This window comes from Gorilla gorilla, chromosome 10, assembly GCF_029281585.2.
Source record: "Gorilla gorilla gorilla isolate KB3781 chromosome 10, NHGRI_mGorGor1-v2.1_pri, whole genome shotgun sequence".
Lineage (NCBI taxonomy): Eukaryota > Metazoa > Chordata > Mammalia > Primates > Hominidae > Gorilla > Gorilla gorilla.
This window is the reverse complement of record NC_073234.2, coordinates 117,567,998-117,588,488: the sequence shown is the minus strand read 5'-3', so window position 1 is coordinate 117,588,488 and position 20,491 is coordinate 117,567,998. Positions and strand designations below refer to the sequence as shown.

General features: G+C 39.0%; 1 protein-coding gene across 28 annotated transcripts in view; it reads right to left on the bottom strand.

Annotated features, from left to right (window-relative positions):
- Positions 1-20,491, bottom strand: part of PARPBP (PARP1 binding protein) — an 80,992-nt gene that overhangs the window by 42,639 nt on the left and 17,862 nt on the right. For 12 of the 28 annotated variants that reach the window (XR_008670535.1, XR_008670536.1, XM_055358794.1 and 9 more), the window contains exons 3-4: positions 9,794-10,027; positions 4,287-4,394 (exon numbers count right to left, since the gene is read on the bottom strand). The exons of 5 other annotated variants lie outside the window; for them this stretch is intronic. Coding sequence is in view for 21 of the 23 variants with exons in the window: in XM_055358794.1 (XP_055214769.1) it covers positions 4,287-4,394; positions 9,794-10,027 (342 nt within the window). In the remaining 2 variants the exon portion in view is untranslated. Of the gene's footprint in view, positions 1-4,286; positions 4,395-6,458; positions 6,690-9,793; positions 10,028-20,491 lie in introns of all 28 variants that reach the window. 11 more of the 28 variants (XM_055358790.2, XM_055358796.2, XM_055358795.2 and 8 more) reach the window with 3 other exon arrangements.

The following is a 20,491-nucleotide window of genomic DNA, read 5'->3' as shown; positions in this document are numbered from 1 at the left end:
ACTAACCCCTAAATTGGTAGAGAATTGAGGAGTTACCCTGAGATTTTTAGAGAAGGGTACTTCATCTCATTTGATAAGATAAAGCTTTACTGAGAAATGGCAGGTAATTAATGTAAAGACATAACAGAATTAGAAGCTCACTATTCTTTTTTTTTTTTTTTTTTTTTTTTTTTTTTTTTTTTTTTTGAGATGGAGTCTCGCTCTCCCTCCCAGGCTGGAGTGCAGTGGCACCATCTCGGCTCACTGCAAGCTCCGCCTCCCAGGTTCACGCCATTCTCCTGCCTCAGCCTCCAGAGTAGCTGGGACTACAGGCGCCCACCATTACACCTGGCTACTTTTTTGTATTTTTAGTAGAGACGAGGTTTCACCATGTTAGCCAGGATGGTCTCGATCTCCTGACCTTGTGATCCACTCGCCTCAGCCTCCCAAAGTGCTGGGATTACACGCGTGAGCCACCGTGCCTGGCCAGAAGCTCACTATTCTATAGATACTACAGAAATAACTGATTCAAGTCAGGATCATCAGTGCTTAAAACCATTAGATAAAAGGTTATTGAGAAACAGGATTATTTATACAGTGCCAAAGTGTCACCTCACAGATCTTTGCTGACAGCAAAGGAAAAACTACATCTTTGTACTGGAGAGACCTGGCAATTTAGGATAACCTGAGTTTGTTTCCCAATAAGATATAAAATGAAATACTCTGCATCAGTTAAGAAGTATTTCTTAGGAAATATTAAACCAAAATCTAAGCAAGATTTCATATATCACTTCCAGTTTATTGGAAATACAGCAAATAGAGAAACAAGTTAAATAATACCACAAGGAATTAATCAGAAAATTAAAAAAAAAAGATTAGGGGAATTCTTCTAGAGTAAAAGAGTCTAAGGAGATATAAAACCATTTTGGGGACAAATGGAGAAATTTAAATATGGAAGTTAGTAAATGATATTTTAAAATACTTATTTAAGTTTTCTTACTTCTTATATTGCAGTTATGCCATTACTTTTAGGAAATGTACGTTAAGGAATTCTAGGGACCCATATGTCAGCAACTTACTTTCAAATAGGACAGAAAAAATATCAGATGCACATATAAAACACTTTATTAAATCTAGGAAAGAGACATACAAGTATTTGAGGGCACTGATAAAATATATATTTTAAGTGCAATCTATTTAACATGGGACATATAGAAGAATCTACCTCAGCAATGTTTGTCAAAAATGAAGGTGATTCACCAAATGTGTTAATTTACTGGAGCAGGTGATTTTGGAAGTAAATGCATTCTAGACCATTTACATATCATATTTCTAAAATATGTTGGCTGGGCACAGTGGCTCATGCCTGTAATCCCAGCACTTTGGGAGACCAAGGCAGGCAGATCACTTGAGGTCAGGAGTTCGAAGCCAGCCTGACCATCATAGTAAAACCTGGTCTCTACTAAAAATACAAAAATTAGCCAGGCGTGGTGGTGCACGCTTGTAATCCCAGCTACTTGGGAGGCTGAGGTGGGAGGATCGCTTGAACCTGGGAGGCAGTGGTTGCAGTGAGCGGAGATCGTGCCACACTGCACTTCAGCCTGGGCAACACAGTGAGCCTCTGCCTCAAAAAAATAATAAGCAAAATAAATAAAACAAAAATAATTAAAATATGTTGAATATAATTTTACTTTTTTCAACACTCTTAAATTCTCATCTTGTCAATGGTGATTTTATTAATCACAGAAACTTTGCCAAGAGTTAAGCCCCGTAAAATATTTAAGGTTAATTCTGGGCCGGGCGCAGTGGCTCACACCTGTAATCCCAGCACTTTGGGAGGCCAAGGTGGGCAGATCACGAGGTCAGGAGATCGAGACCAACCTGGCTAACAGGGTGAAACCCCATCTCTATTAAAAATACAAAAAAAAAAAAAATTAGCTGGGCATGGTGGTGGGCGCCTGTAGTCCCAGCTACTCGGGAGGCTGAGGAAGGAGAATGGCGTGAACACGGGAGGCGGAGCTTCCAATGAGCCAAGATTGTGCCACTGCACTCCAGTCTGGGTGACAGAAGGAGGCACCATCTCAAAAAAAAAAAAAAAAAAAAAAAGGAAGGTTAATTCTGAGCCAAATATGAGTGATCATGGTGTTACCAGGGGGTCCTTGTTCTTAGAGCTCCCAAGATGGTGGCGGGCCACTTTCAAGATGGCAGCAAGCCTCTTGTTCTCTGACCTGGGGTTCTTGGTCTCACAGATTCCAAGGAATGGAATCTGGGGCCATGCAGGGAGTGTTATAGCTCTATTAGAAGCCATGGGTCATGGAAGAGAACCGTGGAACCCAGCGACTAGTGTTCAGCTCGATTAGGATGAACCTGGGCATTTAGCCATGCAGGAACAATGGCAAGCCTTTAGCCGCCTGGGAGCGGCAATGGGCGCCTGGCTAAATCAGGAGCACAGCGGACACCCTACCGAAGTCAGCAGCGGGTCTGCAACAGCCACAAACAGCAGTGGTGCACTGGAGCAAAAGCTCAGCTCAAGCCATAACAAACACGGACCAGAAGAGTGTGCAGTTGCAAGATTTAATAGAGTGAAAACAGAACTCCCATAAAATGGGAGGGGACCCAAAGGATGTTGCCATTCCTGCTCGAATGCCTGGGTTTATATTCCAATCATTGTCCCCGCGCCCCCTCCCCCACCATGCTCTCAGGCGATAGATGATTGGCTATTTCTTTACCTCCTGTTTTAGCCTAATTAGCATTTTAGTGAGCTGTCTTTACTACCTGATTGGTTGAGTGTGAGCTAAGTTGCAAGCCACTTGTTTAAAGGTGGATGCGGTCACCTTCCCAGCTAGGCTTAAGAATTCTTAGTTGGCCTAGGAAATCCAGCTAGTCCTGTCTCTCAATGGCCTGAGATGTAGTCTCAAGAGCTCCTGAGAACATGTGCCCAAGGTGGTTGGGTTATAGCTTGGTTATATATAGTTTTTTTGTTTTGTTTTTGTTTTTTTTGAGATGGAGTCTTCCTCTGTCACTCAGGCTGGAGTGCAGTGGTGTGATCTCAGCTCACTGTAACCTCCACCTCCCTGGTTCAAGCAATTCCCCTGCCTCAGCCTCCCAAGTAGCTGGGGTAATATATGTTTTAGAGAGACATAAGACATCAATCAGTACATGTGAGGTAAACATTGGTTCAGCCTGGAACGGTGGGACACCTTGAAATGGGGCTTACAGGTCATAGGTAGATTCAAAGATTTTCTGATTGGCAAGCAATTGGTTGAAAGAATTACTATCTAAAGACCTGGAATCAGTAGAAAGGAGTCTCTGGTTTAAGATATGGGACTGTGAAGACCAAGGTTCTTATTATGTAGATGAAGTCTCATAGGTGGCCACCCTTAGAAACAATAGATGGCAAATGCTTCCTATTAAAAGGTGCTAGACTCTCAGTTATCTCTTCAGGACTGGGAGGGCCTGGAAGGGGAAAGATTTAGTTAATTGATAGAGATCCTTTACAAACGCAAATTTTCCTCCACAAAAGACAGCTTTGTAGGACCATTTCAAAATATGGCAAAGAAACATATTTTGGGGTAAAATATTTTTATTTCCTTCTCTGTCATGTGATGTTATGCCAGAGTCAGGCTGGAAAGTAAACCACATTATAGAGGGTTAAATAAAACCCATCTGATGAGATGTTACAGTTTAGAAGGTATAACTCCCCAGGCCCCTTAAATAGGAATTTGGGCAAGAGAGAAAAAAGGTCACAGTTTAGTCCCCGTTTTCGTAAGTACTACTACTATGGTTAGTGGAGTTACCATATATGTTTAGGTACCCAGCACAGTATTCAGCTGAACGTAAATTATATTAAACCAAACTTGTATGTGGCACTACTTTTCGGTGGTTTATACGACAAACCCTATTATCCAAACTCCTGATATATGAGTTGTACTACTGCAAGGGGTACAGACCAGATTTTTCAGTTGAGCATATTCTCCCAAGGATGAACCATCTAAAAGAGTAAATGTGAAGTTTACCAAAGAGAGTCAAAGAACTCTGACAAACTGGACCTTCGATTACTTTCCTGATACTTTGAATGATAACTATTTTTGTTCAATGCCTGTTACCTTGGCCCCAAACCATAAAGACTCTTTTATCACATTCTCACCAGACTCCAATGTATTATTCTTTGCGAATATGGTTTTAAACAAACTAAAGATTTGTAAAAAAAAATTTTTACAAAGCATTAGTAACTTTAAGGTACCACCAAATTCAGTGATTTGAAAGGGATTATAGTCTGCTTTAATTTACTCACAGTTTATCAGTACCTTTTCATTATCATGGTTGTATTTACTTGTTGGTGATGTTGGTATAGAAAGATCAGTTTCATCACCTACCGCATACTGTTTGCCAGACAGAAAATCCAGTAGTTGACTCTGTAGAAAACATAAGAGTATTACTAATAAAATGCTATGCTGACTATAAAAAATACTTCACACAAAGCTCTACTCAGTGTCATTGATGTTTCAGTTGAGAGTATTACCTGACAGTTGTTAGCAATCATTAAGAATACATATAATTAAACTTCATAATGTAACTGCCCATGGGTTCTTCCTGTCTGCTACACAAATAAAGACCACATAACTGCAGTAAAGAAAGAGTTTAGGGTCAGGTACCGTGGCTCACACCTGTAATCCTCACTTTGTGTGGCCAAAGCAGGTGGATTGCTGGAGCCCGGGAGTTCAAGACCAGCCTGGGCGACACAATGAAACTCTGTCTCTGCGAAAGATGCAAAACATTAGCTGGGCATGGTGGCATGTGCCTGTAGTCCCAGCTGCTCAAGAGGCTCAGGTGGGATGATCACTTGAGCCCAGGAAGGCTGCAGTGAGCTGCGACTACACCACTGCACTCCAACCTGGGCGCCAGAGTGATACCCTGTCTCAAAAAAGACTTTAATAGGCGCAAGGCTGGCCACGCCACATGGGAGACAGTTAGTATTCAAACCAATCTCATCCAAAACTCATAGGTTAGGGGGTTTTCAAAGGCAATTTGGAAGAAGGGGTGAGGGGTGGCTAGGCTTGCTGCTGATTGGTGGAGGCAGAGATGAAATCATAGGGGATCAAAGCTGTCGTCCTGCATGCTGAATTGCTTCTGGGTAGGTCCAGGTGGAACCATGGGTGTCAGACATGCAAAGAACCTGAAAAGATATCTCAAAAGGCCAACCTACAATAACGGTGCTATCTGCTTTTGTTTCAGCTAAGGAAAATACGTCTTATAACAAATATATTTATATCAAATTATTATGTATTTAATTATAGCCTCTTATGCATCTGTTTCTGTTTAACTCCTTTTTTCCTTTTTTTTTTTTTTGTTTTACTGTTCTACTTGGAAAATTACTAAGTACTTCATGATTTCTTTACCTAATATTTTTCTTTGTGCTTTAAATATTTATTGTGCTTAATTTTCAAGAGACTAATTTTGGTCTGAATTGATCTACCAAAGGGTTGGGAACCCTTTTTTTTTTAATTGTCATGAAAATGATTTTTAATAAATATCAGATGAAATTACTCTGAAGTATTTATCTCAATGTTATGCAATTACAAAGGAAAGTCTGCTTTTTTATACTTTCATGTTGTATTTGAAAAAGTAATAACCTTCTCTTATTTTTATCTGATAATTTTATAACCAGATAATAACTGTCACAGGAAAACAGTGAACAACTTGAATTGTCAGCTTATAAAGGAGGAACTAGCTTATAAAACTTACAAATGTTTAAACATACTACACAGTAAGTAAATTCTTACCACATATGTAGAACATCAATACGTGAAATTTATAGTAACCCAGTAACTGCAACTACCAGCCTGCATCTAATTCCTTTTGTGAGTAATTTCATCATTACATCTCTGCTAGAAACCTTAAAAGAAATGTGGGTGCTCCCAGGGAGAACTGGAACCTTGATCTGGAATACTTTCCACCCATCCTGCAGTTTGAGAGTAAATCTTTACACCTGTCTCTTAAAACAGAAGATCCTAGATGGACTTAAACTATATTATGTCCTGTGTTTTTCAATCCAGTCTGAGATTTCGAACTGGGGCTGCCCTTTTTTATTCCACTCTAGCAACAAGCTTTCATCTGCATCCCTGAGAAGACCCAGCCCACCTGCCCAACATCTAAAAGAGGAGCAAGGAAGCAGCAGAGCAAGGGATGCAGTTGGAAATAAAACCATTCTTTGGTTTTTAGGAAGAAAAAAGAAAACTTTTTGATAAAGTAGGAGATGCAAATATTTACAAAAATAAAATCTAGCTCTGTATTTGGTAACCATGTGCACACAAAAAAAGCATTTCTCTGAGATGCCTGGACTTTGGAGGTTTGCTCCTGGTTTTATATTAAACTGAAGCTCCTTGGGTCCCTGGTTCCTTCTTCTCAGCTTGGACAGTGAGTTGGTGCCAGGTGGCTTCTTCAATGTTCTGAAGCAGGTGGCTTTCCCATTGTCTCACTTGCCGCATGACAGCCGCCAGCTTCTTCAGGTCTCGTCTCTTCTTCTGGACCGTGATGGGAATCCCAGGCAATCTCAAGTTTAGGGACCAGCTCCATGCTAAGAGGGACTCTCCCTTCTGCCGCTCCAGAGTCAATAAGGCTGACACTGGTGGATCTTTCCCAGGAGCCAAGAGATCTGGCCTAGACAGCAGCAAGCTTCCTCTTTCTGAAGGTGGCTGTATAGTTGACCCCTGCCAGGTAGATCAGAAGGTCCTAAAAAGTGTGCAGGCACTGGGGACCCACCCACAGGACTCCATTCACTGATGTTGATGCATCTCCCAGCAGCCGCAGGCTCCAACTAAGGACCATTTCTGCAGAGGTGCTACATTTTATGAGCTTTCTCAAGGGTAGCCTTCTCATCACAAAGAAGTTAAAGCCAAAAACCTATGCCTTCGGCTGCATTCTTCCGTGGGTAGTTGCAGCACCCTCTGCCACCCCCCATCCCAAAGAGCCCAGCATCATGAAGCACCCGCGGCACCCCCACCCAGACCCAGGCCCACGCAGGCGCGCTGCCTTCTTTTTTGCCAGATCCATAGTTTTATGTTGAGGTGCTATTCTTGAATTTTCCCAAGTATCTAACATTTATACGTATTCAAGTTGCTGTGATTGCCCCCAGTAGCTCTGTTCTGTTACACATGTGTGTTGTCAGCTAACTCATCCTTCTCTGGCTGCTGGAAACCCTTAAATGGTGTGCTGTTTTCTTCATTAGCTTTTTGGGACTCAGATCTGACTGCTGAGGTAGCTTAAGTGATGACAGTTCTACAAGTAATAGAAGTTGAAATTATATCTATACTTACAGAGCAGCAGTGGACAAACAAACAGGCTACCAGTCATCTGCTGAGGCTAAGGAAGAGTCTAGTGTTCTCCCAAGCCTCACCAACAAGAAATGAGCCCATCTATTCAGCTACTTCTTGGCTTGAGGGTCAGGGAATATGAGCGTACCTACAGAGGTCATTTGCTGACCTTCCCCCAAAGACGTCCACAGATCTCTGAGGCTAAGCTCTTCTCAGGATTAACCATTTCTGCTCCTCACCCCAGGTCTCTGATCCTGTCTTCCAGATACTTGCTCAGTTCATGAGAAAGCAAGCCCTGTAACAAATCTCTCTACTTAGACTCCAGTTACAATCTAAGGCCTTGTATGCTCCGAGATGCCCATGGGCCCTGAATCCATTTTCCTTAGGAGAGGAATCGTAAGTAGAGAGTGAAGAGGGAAGGGGCACTGTTTAAGTGACCACATTCCCAAAATTGCCCTGACTTAGCTTTATCTTAATTCCTCATAATCCCTACCTTATTTCAGCTACAACAAATATGAAACAAAGAAACTTTATCAGGATTATGAAAATTCAGGATCATGACATTCAAAACTGTTTGGAATATTCTAATATGTATCTTGAAAGAGACTTTTAGCAAAAATTGGGATTATACTTAGTGCATTTTTGAGAAATCAATCTAGGGATATATTTTCCTGTCTACTTTTTCCCCGCACTGGAAATTTCCCTAGAACAAACAATAGTATCAGAGATTAAGTTGTTGATCTTCCATGGTTAAAATGCAGAACATTTTCTACTTCATGTACTACCATCTTAGCAGCTTCAATTTTACTCCTGATGACATGATGACATTTGGAGAGAGTCTCCCACAGAGACAACCTCAAACTTGTACCCTGATACATATCATACTATAACTTAACCCACTCAAATGAGGAAACTTATTAGAGGACTTAGACAAGGGCGAGGAATAGAAGGAAAACAATGCACCCAAAGACCTCGGGTAGATTATACTGTCACTGGTTTTTAAGATCTTTGTTGTCCTACAATCCAGTACTGATATATGATTAAGCCTCTCTAAATCAACAATGTGAAAAATAGACAAAAATCATCTCTGTAAGCAAGCAAATAAAATATAGCTAAGGAAGAATTTAAAAAGCTATCTTTACAAGTATCCTTACCATAGTGTAGTTGTACATGTGTGGATATGTTTTGAGGAAGCTGTAACAAGGCAAAGGTTTTTGTGATAGTTCAATGAGGCAAAGACAGCAAGCTGCCTGCCAATATCCATTCTCCCTTTCTTCCCTAGTAATAGAGCTTTTGTTTTTATTCTGGCAAGATATTACCCAGAATAAGATCTATATTCTCCATCCTCCCTTGCAGCTTGTTGTGGCCATGTGACTAACCTTTTGACAATAAGATGAAAGAAAAAGCTATATACCCTTAAGAGAAAAAGCAAAGTGCTGTTCTTCCTTACTACTTCTTGGTACAAGGAATACCAATATAATGAATATAATGGCTGGAGCTCCAACAGTCATCTTGGACCATAAAATGGTCTTGAGGGTAGGAACCAAGGACTAAAATGGGCAAGCAGAATGATAGAAAAAGTCCAGGTCTCTGATAACCATGGAGCTCTCATATCAGTCCTGGTTGCATATCTTTAGACATCTTACATAAAAGAGTTATACTTCTATTTTTCTCTAAATAACTATTGTAGTGGAGGTTTCTATTATAATCAGCTAAAACACGTTCTCAAGTATTGTATTGAAATATTTATAAAATAATTGAATATCTTACAAAATACAGTAAACATTTTCTTCTAATTCCAGCTTCAGTTATTTATTGCCACTATTTAACTACTACTTTATTGGCACTCAGTAAATGTTCAAATAACTAAAAATATTTCCAACACTTTAAAAATAACTAGATACACCCAAATATATTCTAAAACAGTCTATAAATTCTAACGTAGACAAAACCAAACTGCAAGGAATACTACTCCATTTAATTTTTACATTTATACTCCATTAAAAAAATGCTTGTGCAAAAAAAGAATAGTCTATTATCACAGGTATATTGCATAATACTATTTTCATAAAATAAATGATACCTATATGTAGTAAAATAACATTATTAATCCATAGAAAAACTCACACCAATCATTTATCCAACATATGCCAAATGAACAGATGCACATTAAATCAAGAAAGTGAATACAAAAGCAATGTTTGACATGATTCAAAAAGAAATCAGGCATTTGGGACTAATTTCTTTGTTACGAATTTTTGATCTAATAAGAAGCTATTCGTATAGCAACTAAATAACAATAACACAAGTCCAAGAAAATTTACCACAAAATCTTTCTTTCAAGTAATAAGTAGCTTTCAGGTAGCTAAATTTTCCCATTTTTAACATGATTCACAAAGCAAAAACATTACCAAGTTACTATAACTGGTGATACTATAATTCAAAATAAATAGAGCTAAATTTTAATTTCATTAAAATAGAATTGTTTAAAAAATACTTACAGGAGATATTGTGTTATAATTTTCACAATTAGAAGTCAAAGCCCTACATTTTTGATAGACATCAATCAGATCTAACATATTACTATTCTTCAAGAAATCATCATAAATCTTCCTAACGTCCTCATAATGGTCAGTCACGTCCATGTTTTCAACTGGTAAGTTCAATTTCTCATGGAGCAAGTATTTCCACGTCAACAAAACATCACTGAGAGAGACTGTAAATTCTCCACTGTGCTGAAAAAGATAATGCCAAAAAAAAAAATAAAGTTGGGTACCAGAATATTCAATAACTTATAACTGAGATAAGAAATACAAATTAAATTTTGGAAAAGTCTACATTCAATTTTTGTGGGTTTGAAGAGAACACCCAAGTTGAACTATGAGACAATTTTGGAAACCAGATATAAAAGAAAAAGGTTTTCATGATTTTATAAAATATGAACAACTAAGGCAAGTTTGCACATGATAAAACTGGTAAATACATAGCTGCTGTTACATTTCTTGAAATTCGTCAAATTTCTTCTACCCAAAATGGATGGACGGGTGGGCAGTAAACTACACTTAAGTACTATTGACGGGGGGAAATTTTGATTCTTTTTAGTTCCTTTTCGTTCTTTTGGCTAATCTATTTTTAATCTCGTATTTAAAATTCTCATTGCCATAGTGAATTCCCATATAACATAATACTCCAAGGGTTTAGTCTAAAAATACGGTCATAAAGATTAATTTTTTTTATTATTATTATAAGTTTTAGGGTACATGTGCACAATGTGCAGGTTAGTTACATATGTATACATATGCCATGCTGGTACGCTGCACCCATTAACTCGTCATTTAGCATTAGGTATATCTCCTAATGCTATCCCTCACCCCTCCCCCCACCCCACAACAGTCCCCAGAGTGTGATGTTCCCCTTCCTGTGTCCATGTGTTCTCATTGTTCAATTCCCATCTATGATTGAGAACATGCAGTGTTTGGTTTTTTGTCCTTGCGATAGTTTACTGAGAATGATGATTTCCAATTTCGTCCATGTCCCTACAAAGGACATGAACTCATCCTTTTTTATGGCTGCATAGTATTCCATGGTGTATATGTGCCACATTTTCTTAATCCAGTCTATCATTCTTGGATATTTGGGTGGGTTCCAAGTCTTTGCTATTGTGAATAGTGCCACAATAAACATATGTGTGCATGTGTCTTTACAGCAGCATGATTTATAGTCCCTTGGGTATATACCCAGTAATGGGATGGCTGGGTCAAATGGTATTTCTAGTTCTAGATCCCTGAGGAATAGCCACACTGACTTCCACAATGGTTGAACTAGTTTACAGTCCCACCAACAGTGTAAAAGTGTTCCTATTTTTCCACATCCTCTCCAGCACCTGTTGTTTCCTGACTTTTTAATGATTGCCATTCTAACTGGTGTGAGATGGTATCTCATTGTGGTTTTGATTTGCATTTCTCTGATGGCCAGTGACGGTGAGTATCTTTTCATGTGTTTTTTGGCTGCATAAATGTCTTCTTTTGAGAAGTGTCTGTTCATATCCTTCGCCCACTTTTTGATGGGGTTGTTTTTTTCTTGCAAATTTGTTTGAGTTCATTGTAGACTCTGGATATTAGCCCTTTGTCAGATGAGTAGGTTGTGAAAATCTTCTCCCATTTTGTAGGTTGCCTGTTCACTCTGACAGTAGTTTCTTTTGCTGTGCAGAAGCTCTTTAGTTTAATTAGATCCCATTTGTCAATTTTGTCTTTTGTTGCCATTGCTTTTGGTGTTTTAGACATGAAGTCCTTGCTCATGCCTATGTCCTGAATGGTAATGCCTAGGTTTTCTTCTAGGGTTTTTATGGTTTTAGGTCTAACGTTTAAGTCTTTTTTTTTTTTTTTTGAGACGGAGTCTCGCTCTGTCGCCCAGGCTGGAGTGCAGTGGTGCAATCTCGGCTCACTGCAAGCTCCGCCTCCCGGGTTCACGCCATTCTCCTGCCTCAGCCTCCCGAGTAGCTGGGACTACAGGCGCCCGCCACTGCGCCCGGCTAATTTTTTGTATTTTTAGTAGAGATGGGGTTTCACCGTGGTCTCGATCTCCTGACCTCGTGATCCGCCCACCTCGGCCTCCCAAAGTGCTGGGATTACAGGCGTGAGCCACCGCGCCCGGCCAACGTTTAAGTCTTTAATCCATCTAGAATTAATTTTTATATAAGGTGTAAGGAAGGGATCCAGTTTCAGCTTTCTACATATGGCTAGCCAGTATTCCCAGCACCATTTATTAAATAGGGAATCCTTTCCCCATTGCTTGTTTTTCTCAGGTTTGTCAAAGATCAGATAGTTGTAGATATGTGGCATTATTTCCGAAGGCTCTGTTCTGTTCCATTGATCTATATCTCTGTTTTGGTACCAGTACCATGCTGTTTTGGTTACTGTAGCCTTGTAGTATAGTTTGAAGTCAGGTAGCGTGATGCCTCCAGCTTTGTTCTTTTGGCTTAGGATTGACTTGGTGATGCGGGCTCTTTTTTGGTTCCATATGAACTTTAAAGTAGTTTTTTTCCAATTCTATGAAGAAAGCCATTGGTGGCTTGATGGGGATGGCATTGAATCTATAAATTACCTTGGGCAGTATGGCAATTTTCACCATATTGATTCTTCCTACCCATGAGCATGGAATGTTCTTCCATTTCTTTGTATCCTCTTTTATTTCATTGAGCAGTGGTTTGTAGTTCTCCTTGAAGAGGTCCTTCACATCCCTTGTAAGTTGGGTTCCTAGGTATTTTATTCTCTTTGAAGCAATAAAATTATGTTTCATTACTATTACTAGGAAAGCAAAACATCAGTGCTAAAACCTTGAGCCATTGCTTCTCGGCCTTTTGGCTAAGATCAAGTGTAAAACCTTGAGCCAGAGATTAATTTTGATTCTTCTCAGCTCATGGACACATGAAACTGTAACAAACAAGTGCTAAAAAGACACAGATTTCTTTCTATAAGTTGTCAGATGTTAGTAATCAGGCAAAATTATTCTTTTTCTTTTTCTTTTTTGACAGAATTTCTATCTTTCCCACGAGAAATAAAACAGATTATAACCTGGCTACAGTGACATATAGTTGCTTAGAGACCCACTAATGTTACCAACATGTTTGCATGCTAATATTTTATCTAACTATAATGCTTTCTTTAAAGTCTTCTTCAACATCTGCATAATAAATTCTCTCAGTGAACAAGTTGAAGGTTTTTTTTATTGATTCCATTCTGCTCCCTCATTAATATTCTAGAAATTAATAATGATGCCTTCCAAAAGCTGCCAGCCCTAATTCAGCAAAAATTAAATTCTAACTACTCCTTTTTAATACACCATGAGTACTAAATATTTTTAAGTATCCATATATGATTTATGAAATGTAATACATTGCTGTCTTCTATAGTTAAGTTCCTTTAATATTTTAGTAGTTTCCACTAACACCAAGATCTGTCAACTCATTGCATTTGAAGATGGGTGGGTATTCAAGTACAACTATAGTTCACTAGAACTAAACTACAATATAAACTTTACACAACAAAAACAGAAAGAAATCAAGTACTCCTAAATATTATTTTCTATATATTTGACCCTTTTAAATCTACATTTTTATACTTCCTATAATAATTAGCCACTGGTAGTACTTACTATCCACATTTAAGACTAAGTGTCCAAACTGCCCTAAAATAAGCAGCTCTTTACTCACCTATACAAACACAACTAAAAAAATTATCCTCATTGTCCTCAGTGCAGGGGCCTGTTGTGTCATGAAAATGGAAATTAATTCTATTTCATGAAACTAGTTCAATGAATAACCAAAAACAAAAAAATCAGTAACTCTCAAACGTTGGCTCTATTCTCCAAAAGTAGGACATATCTGTAATTTTACAGCATTGTACCAAAAACTGTACACTTACTCCCCAACCCCACAAAGGTTACACATCAGAAAATTTCCAAATGCTATGTAAATTAAATAAATCCAGTTATTTAGAGTTTTAAAACTAAACTGTTTTATCTCAAAAATTCCTAACACTATTTTTAGTCTGACATCCTTCATGTTTAAAATAAGATTTTGTGTAATGTAAATGCACAACTTATTCTTACCCTTTTGACTATAACTAGTTAAAGTAAAACTATGCAAGCTCTTGATCTTGTGAGAAAAAGTTTTGACTAGATTAACAGTGTTTATACTGGGATTGTAAAAACATTTTAAATCCAAATAAAAATGCACTCCAGATATCAGTTTTCATGATCAGGTGCCCACCATGACAGCATATTCTATTATTCAAACCAGTAACAACTGATTGAGAGAGTCTGTGGTCAAATCAGAAAATATTTTGTTAGGAAAACATGCCAGCTGGCTAATGTATGAAGGAAGTTCAAAATGTTCACCACTTTAATTCTCTGATGGACATAAGAAGGATTGTATTGCACAAGAATAAAATGAGAAAATCAAGAGTTACATATTTTCCAGAGCATTCGTACTTTGTACATTATATCATATTTTTCTAATAACTCATAATTTTAAATAAACTTTACATTTTTAATTGACTAGACATTTTGTTGTCATTAAAGAAAAGCTAGGTCTACTTAAGAGCACTAATGGGCTATGTGACCTTGGGTAAGATACTGAAACCCCTGAGTCAGTTTCCTTTGTTATAAAATGAGATTACACAGATTAAATAACACCTGACAAATGATAGGTAATCAAAAATGTCAATTTCCTTTCTCTTCTCCTATTTAAAGTAAAATCATTGTTTTGAGGGCAAAGAGTGGTGATAAAATGCAATACAATTTTTAAAACCTGTTTCTTCTTGTTAGATCACAGTTACACCATTTTCAAATCTGACAGTCAATCACAGGTACTGTAATTGCTTTCCATAAAGGTATAAAATTAATACCTTCATCTGTTTTATGCAATGGAATATTGTAAGTTTCTCAATAAGACAATTTAAGGCAAAAAAAAAATAGCCTCTATTAACACGATTGTCAGTCAGATGCAAACTAAGAAGCTAATTCCAAAGAAAGAAAGCCAAAATATTAGTTGCCTCCTAATGAAGTCATATACATTCGCCATATAATGAAGTCAAAAGTCCTCAATGAATCTATAAAGGTTACATTTTTAGGAGGAGGTTCCAAGATGGCCAAATAGGAACAGCTACAGTCTACAGCTCCCAGTATGAGTGACGCAGAAGATGAGTGATTTCTGCATTTCCAACTGAGGTACTGGGTTCATCTCATTGGGGCTTGTCAGACAGTGGGTGCAGTGCACAGAGCATGAGCTGAAGCAGGGCGGGGCATCATCTCACCCAGGAAGTGCAAGGGGTCGGGGAATTCCCTTTCCTAGCCAAGGGGAGCCATGACAGACGGTACCTGGAAAATCGGGACACTCCCACCCTAATACTGTGCTTTTCCAACGGTCTTAGCAAACGGCACACCAGCAGATTATATCCCGCACCTTGCTAAGAGGGTCCCACGCCCACAGAGCCTAGCTCACTGCTAGCACATTAGTCTGAGATCAAACTGCAAGGCAGCTGGGGGTGGGGGGCGTCTGCCATTGCTGAGGCTTCAGTAGGTAAACAAAGTGGCCTGGAAGCTCAAACTGGGTGGAACCCACCACAGCTCAAGGAGGCCCACCTGCCTCTGTACACTCCACCTCTGAGGGCGGGGCATAGCTGAACAAAAGGCAGCAGAAACTTCTGCAGACTTAAACATCCTGGCTGGCAGCTTTGAAGAGAGTAGTGGTTCTCCCAGCATGGAGTTTGAGATCTGAGAACGGACAGACTGCCTCCTCAAGTAGGTCCCTGAACACCAAGTAGCCTAACTGGGAGGCACCTCCCAGTAGGGGCCGACTGACACCTCATATGGCCGGGTGTCCCTCAGAGACGAAACTTCCAGAGGAAGGATCAGGCAGCAACATTTGTCGTTCTGCAATATTTGCTACTCTGCAGCCTCCACTGGTGAGACCCAGGCAAACAGGGTCTGGAGTGGACCTCCGGCAAACTCCAACACACCTGCAGCTAAGGGTCCTGACTGTTAGAAGGAAAACTAACAAACAGAAAGGACATCCACACCAAACCCCATCTGTACGTCACCATCATCAAAGACCAAAGGTAGATAAAACCACAAAGATGGGGAGAAACCAGAGCAGAAAAGCCAAATATTCTAAAAAGCAAAGTGCCTCTTCTCCTCCAAAGGAATGCAGCTCCTCACCAGCAACGGAACAAAGCTGGACAGAGAATGACTTTGACGAGTTGAGAGAAGAAGACTTCAGACGATTGGTAATAACAAACTTCTCTGAGCTAAAGGAGGATGTTTAAACCCATTGCAAAGAAGGTAAAAACTTGAAAAAAGATTAGACGATTAGCTAACTAGAATAAACAGGGTAGAGAATACCTTAAATGACCTGATGGAGCTGAAAACCATGGCACGAGAACTATGAGATGCATGCACAACCTTCAGTGGCCGATTCATCAAGTGGAAGAAAGGGTATCAGTGATTGAAGATCAAATGAATGAAATGAAGCGAGAAGACAAGTTTAGAGAAAAAAGAGTAAAAAGAAACAAACAAAGCCTCCAAGAAATATGGGACTATATGAAAAGACCAAATTTACATCTGATTGGTGTACCTGAAAGTGACGGGGAGAATGGAACCAAGTTGGAAAACACTCTGCAGGATATTATACAGGAGAACTTCCCCAACCTAGCAGGGCAGGCCAACATTCAAATTCAGGAAATACAGAGAACTCCACAAAGATACTCCTCGAGAAGACCAACTCCAAGACACATAATTGTCAGATTCACCAAAGTTGAAATGAAGGAAAAAATGTTAAGGGCAGCCAGAGAGAAAGGTCAGGTTACTCACAAAGGGAAGCCCATCAGACTAACAGTGGATCTCTCGGCAGAAACCCTACAAGCCAGAAGAGAGTGGGGGCCAATATTCAACATTCTTAAAGACAAGAATTTTCAACCCAGAATTTCATATCCAGCCAAACTAAGCTTCATAAGTGAAGGAGAAATAAAATCCTTTACAGACAAGCAAATGCTGAGAGATTTTGTCACCACCAGACCTGCCTTACAAGAGCTCCTGAAGGAAGCACTAAACATGGAAAGGAAAAACTGGTACCAGCCACTGCAAAAACATGCCAAATTTTAAAGACCATCGATGCTAGGAAGAAACTGCATCAACTAACGAGCAAAATAACCAGCTAACATCATAATGACAAGATCAAATTCACACATAACAATATTAAACTCAAATGTAAATGGGCTAAATGCTCCAACTAAAAGACACAGACTGACAAATTGGATAGAGTCAAGACCCATCAGTGTGCTGTATTCAGGAGACCCATCTCACATGCAGAGACACATATAGGCTCAAAATAAAGGGATGGAGGAAGATCTACCAAGCAAATGGAAAACAAAAAAAAGCAGGGGTTGCAATCCTAGTCTCTGATAAAACAGACTTTAAACCAACAAAAATCAAAACAGACAAAGAAGGCCATTACATAATGGTAAAGGGATCAATTCAACAAGAAGAGCTAACTATCCTAAATATATATGCACCCAATACAGGAGCACCCAGATTCATATAGCAAGTCCTTAGAGACCTATCAAGAGACTTAGACTCCCACACAATAATAATGGGAGACTTTAACACCCCACTGTCAACATTAGATAGATCAACAAGACAGAAAGTTAATAAGGATATCCAGGAATTGAACTCAGCTCTGCACCAAGCGGACCTAATAGACATCTACAGAACTCTCCACCCCAAATCAACAGAATATACATTCTTCTCAGCACCCACACCGCACTTATTCCAAAACTGACCACTAAGTTGGAAGTAAAACACTCCTTAGCAAATGTAAAAGAACAGAAATTATAACAGACTGTCTCTCAGACCACAGTGCAATCAAACTAGAACTCAGGATTAAGAAACTCACTCAAAACCACTCAACTACATGGAAACTGAACAACCTGCTCCTAAAGGACTACTGGGTACATAACGAAATGAAGGCAGAAATAAAGATGTTCTTTGAAACCAATAAGAACAAAGACACAACACACCAGAATCTCTGGGACACATTTAAAGCAGTGTGTAGAGGGAAATTTATAGCACTAATTGCCCACAAGAGAAAGCAGGAAAGATCTAAAATCGACACCCTAACATCACAATTAAAAGAACTACAGAAGCAAGAACAAACACATTCAAAAGCTAGCAGAAGGCAAGAAATAGCTAAGACCAGAGCAGAACTGAAGGAAATTGAGACACAAAAAAACCCTCCAAAAAATCAATGAACCCAGGAGCTGTTTTTTTGAAAGGATCAACAAAATTGATGGACCACTAGTAAGACTAATAAAGAAGAAAAGAGAGAAGAATCAAATAGACACAATAAAAAATGATAAAGGGGATATCACCACCGATTCCACAGAAATACAAACTATCATCAGAGAATACTATAAACACCTCTATGCAAATGAACTAGAAAATCTAGAAAAAATGGATAAATTCCTGGACACATATACCCTCCCAAGACTAAACCAGGAAGAAGTTGAATCACTGAATAGACCAATAACAGGATCTGAAATTGAGGCAATAATTAATAGCCTACCAACCAAAAAAATTCCAGAACCAGATGGATTCACAGCTAAATTCTACCAGAGGTACAAAGAGGAGCTGGTACCATTCTTTCTGAAACTATTCCAATTAACAGAAAAAGAGGGAATCATCCCTAACTCATTTTATGAGGCCAGCATCATCCTGATACCAAAGCCTGGCAGACACACAACAAAAAAAGAGAATTTTAGACCAATATCCCTGATGAACATCCATGCGAAAATCCTCAATAAAATACTGGCAAACCAAATCCAGCAGCACATCTAAAAGCTTATCCACTAAGATCAAGTGGGCTTCATCCCTGGGATGAAAGCCTGGTTCAACATACACAAATCAATAAATGTAGTCCATCATATAAACAGAACCAAAGACAAAAACCACATGATTATCTCAATAGATGCAGAAAAGGCCTTCCACAAAATTCAACAGCCCTTCATGCTAAAAACTCTCAATAAACTAGGTACTGATGGGACGTATCTCAAAATAATAAGAGCTATCTATGACAAATCCACAGCCAATATCATACTGAATGGGCAAAAACTGGAAGCATTCCCTTTGAAAACTTGCACAAGACAGGGATGCCCTCTCTCACCACTCCTATTCAACATAGAGTTGGAAGTTCTGGCCAGGGCAATCAGGCAGGAGAAAGAAATAAAGGGTATTCATTTAGGAAAAGAAGAAGTCAAATTGTCCCTGTTTGCGGATGACATTATTGTATATTTAGAAAACCCCATCGTCTCAGCCCAAAATCTCCTTAAGCTGATAAGCAACTTCAGCAGTCTCAGGATACAAAATCAATGTGCAAAACTCACAAGCATTCTTATACACCAATCACAGAGAGCCAAATCATGAGTGAACGCTCATTCACAATTGCTACAAAGAGAATAAAATACCTAGGAATCCAACTTACAAGGGATGTGAAGGACCTCTTCAAGGAGAACTACAAACCACTGCTCAATGAAATAAAAGAGGACACAGACAAATGGAAGAACATTCCATGCTCATGGACAGGAAGAATCAATATCGTGAAAATGGCCATACTGTCCAAGGTAATTTATAGATTTAATGCCATCCCCATGAAGCTACCAATGACTTTCTTCACATAATTGGAAAAAACTACTTTAAAGTTCATATGGAACCAAAAAAGAGCCCAAATTGCCAAGACAATCCTAAGCAAAAAGAACAAAGCTGGAGGCATCACGCTTCCTGACTTCAAACTATACTACAAGGCTACAGTAACCAGAACAGCATGGTACTGGTACCAAAACAGAGATATAGATCAATGGAACAGAACAGAGCCCTCAGAAATAATATCACACATCTACAACCATCTGATCTTTGACAAACCTGACAAAAACAAGAAATTGGGAAAAGATTCCCTATTTAATAAATGGTGCTGGGAAAACTGGCTAGCCATATGTAGAAAGCTGAAACTGGATCCCTTCCTTACACCTTACACAAAAATTAATTCAAGATGGATTAAAGACTTGAATGTTAGACCTAAAACTATAAAAACCCTACAAGAAAACCTAGGCAATACCATTCAGGACATAGGCATGAGCAAGGACTTCATGACTAAAACACCAGCCAAAATTGACAAATGGGATCTAACTAAACTAAAGAGCTTCTGCACAGCAAAAGAAACTACCATCAGAGTAAACAGGCAACCTACAGAATGGGAGAAAATTTTTGCAATCTACCCATCTGACAAAGGGCTAATATCCAGAATCTACAAAGAACTTAAAAAAAATTTACAAGAACAAATCAAACAACCCCATCAAAAAGTGGACAAAGGATATGAACAGATACTTCTCAAAAGAAGACATTTATGCACCCAAAAGACACAAGAAAAAATGCTCATCATCACTGGCCATCAGAGAAATGCAAATCAAAACCACGATGAGATACCGTCTTACACCAGTTAGAATGGCCATCATTAAAAAGTCAGGAAACAAAAGGTGCTGGAGAGGATGTGGAGAAATAGGAACGCTTTTACACTGTTAGTGGGACTGTAAACTAGTTCAATCATTGTGGAAGTCAGTGTGGCGATTCCTCAGGGATCTAGAACTAGAAAT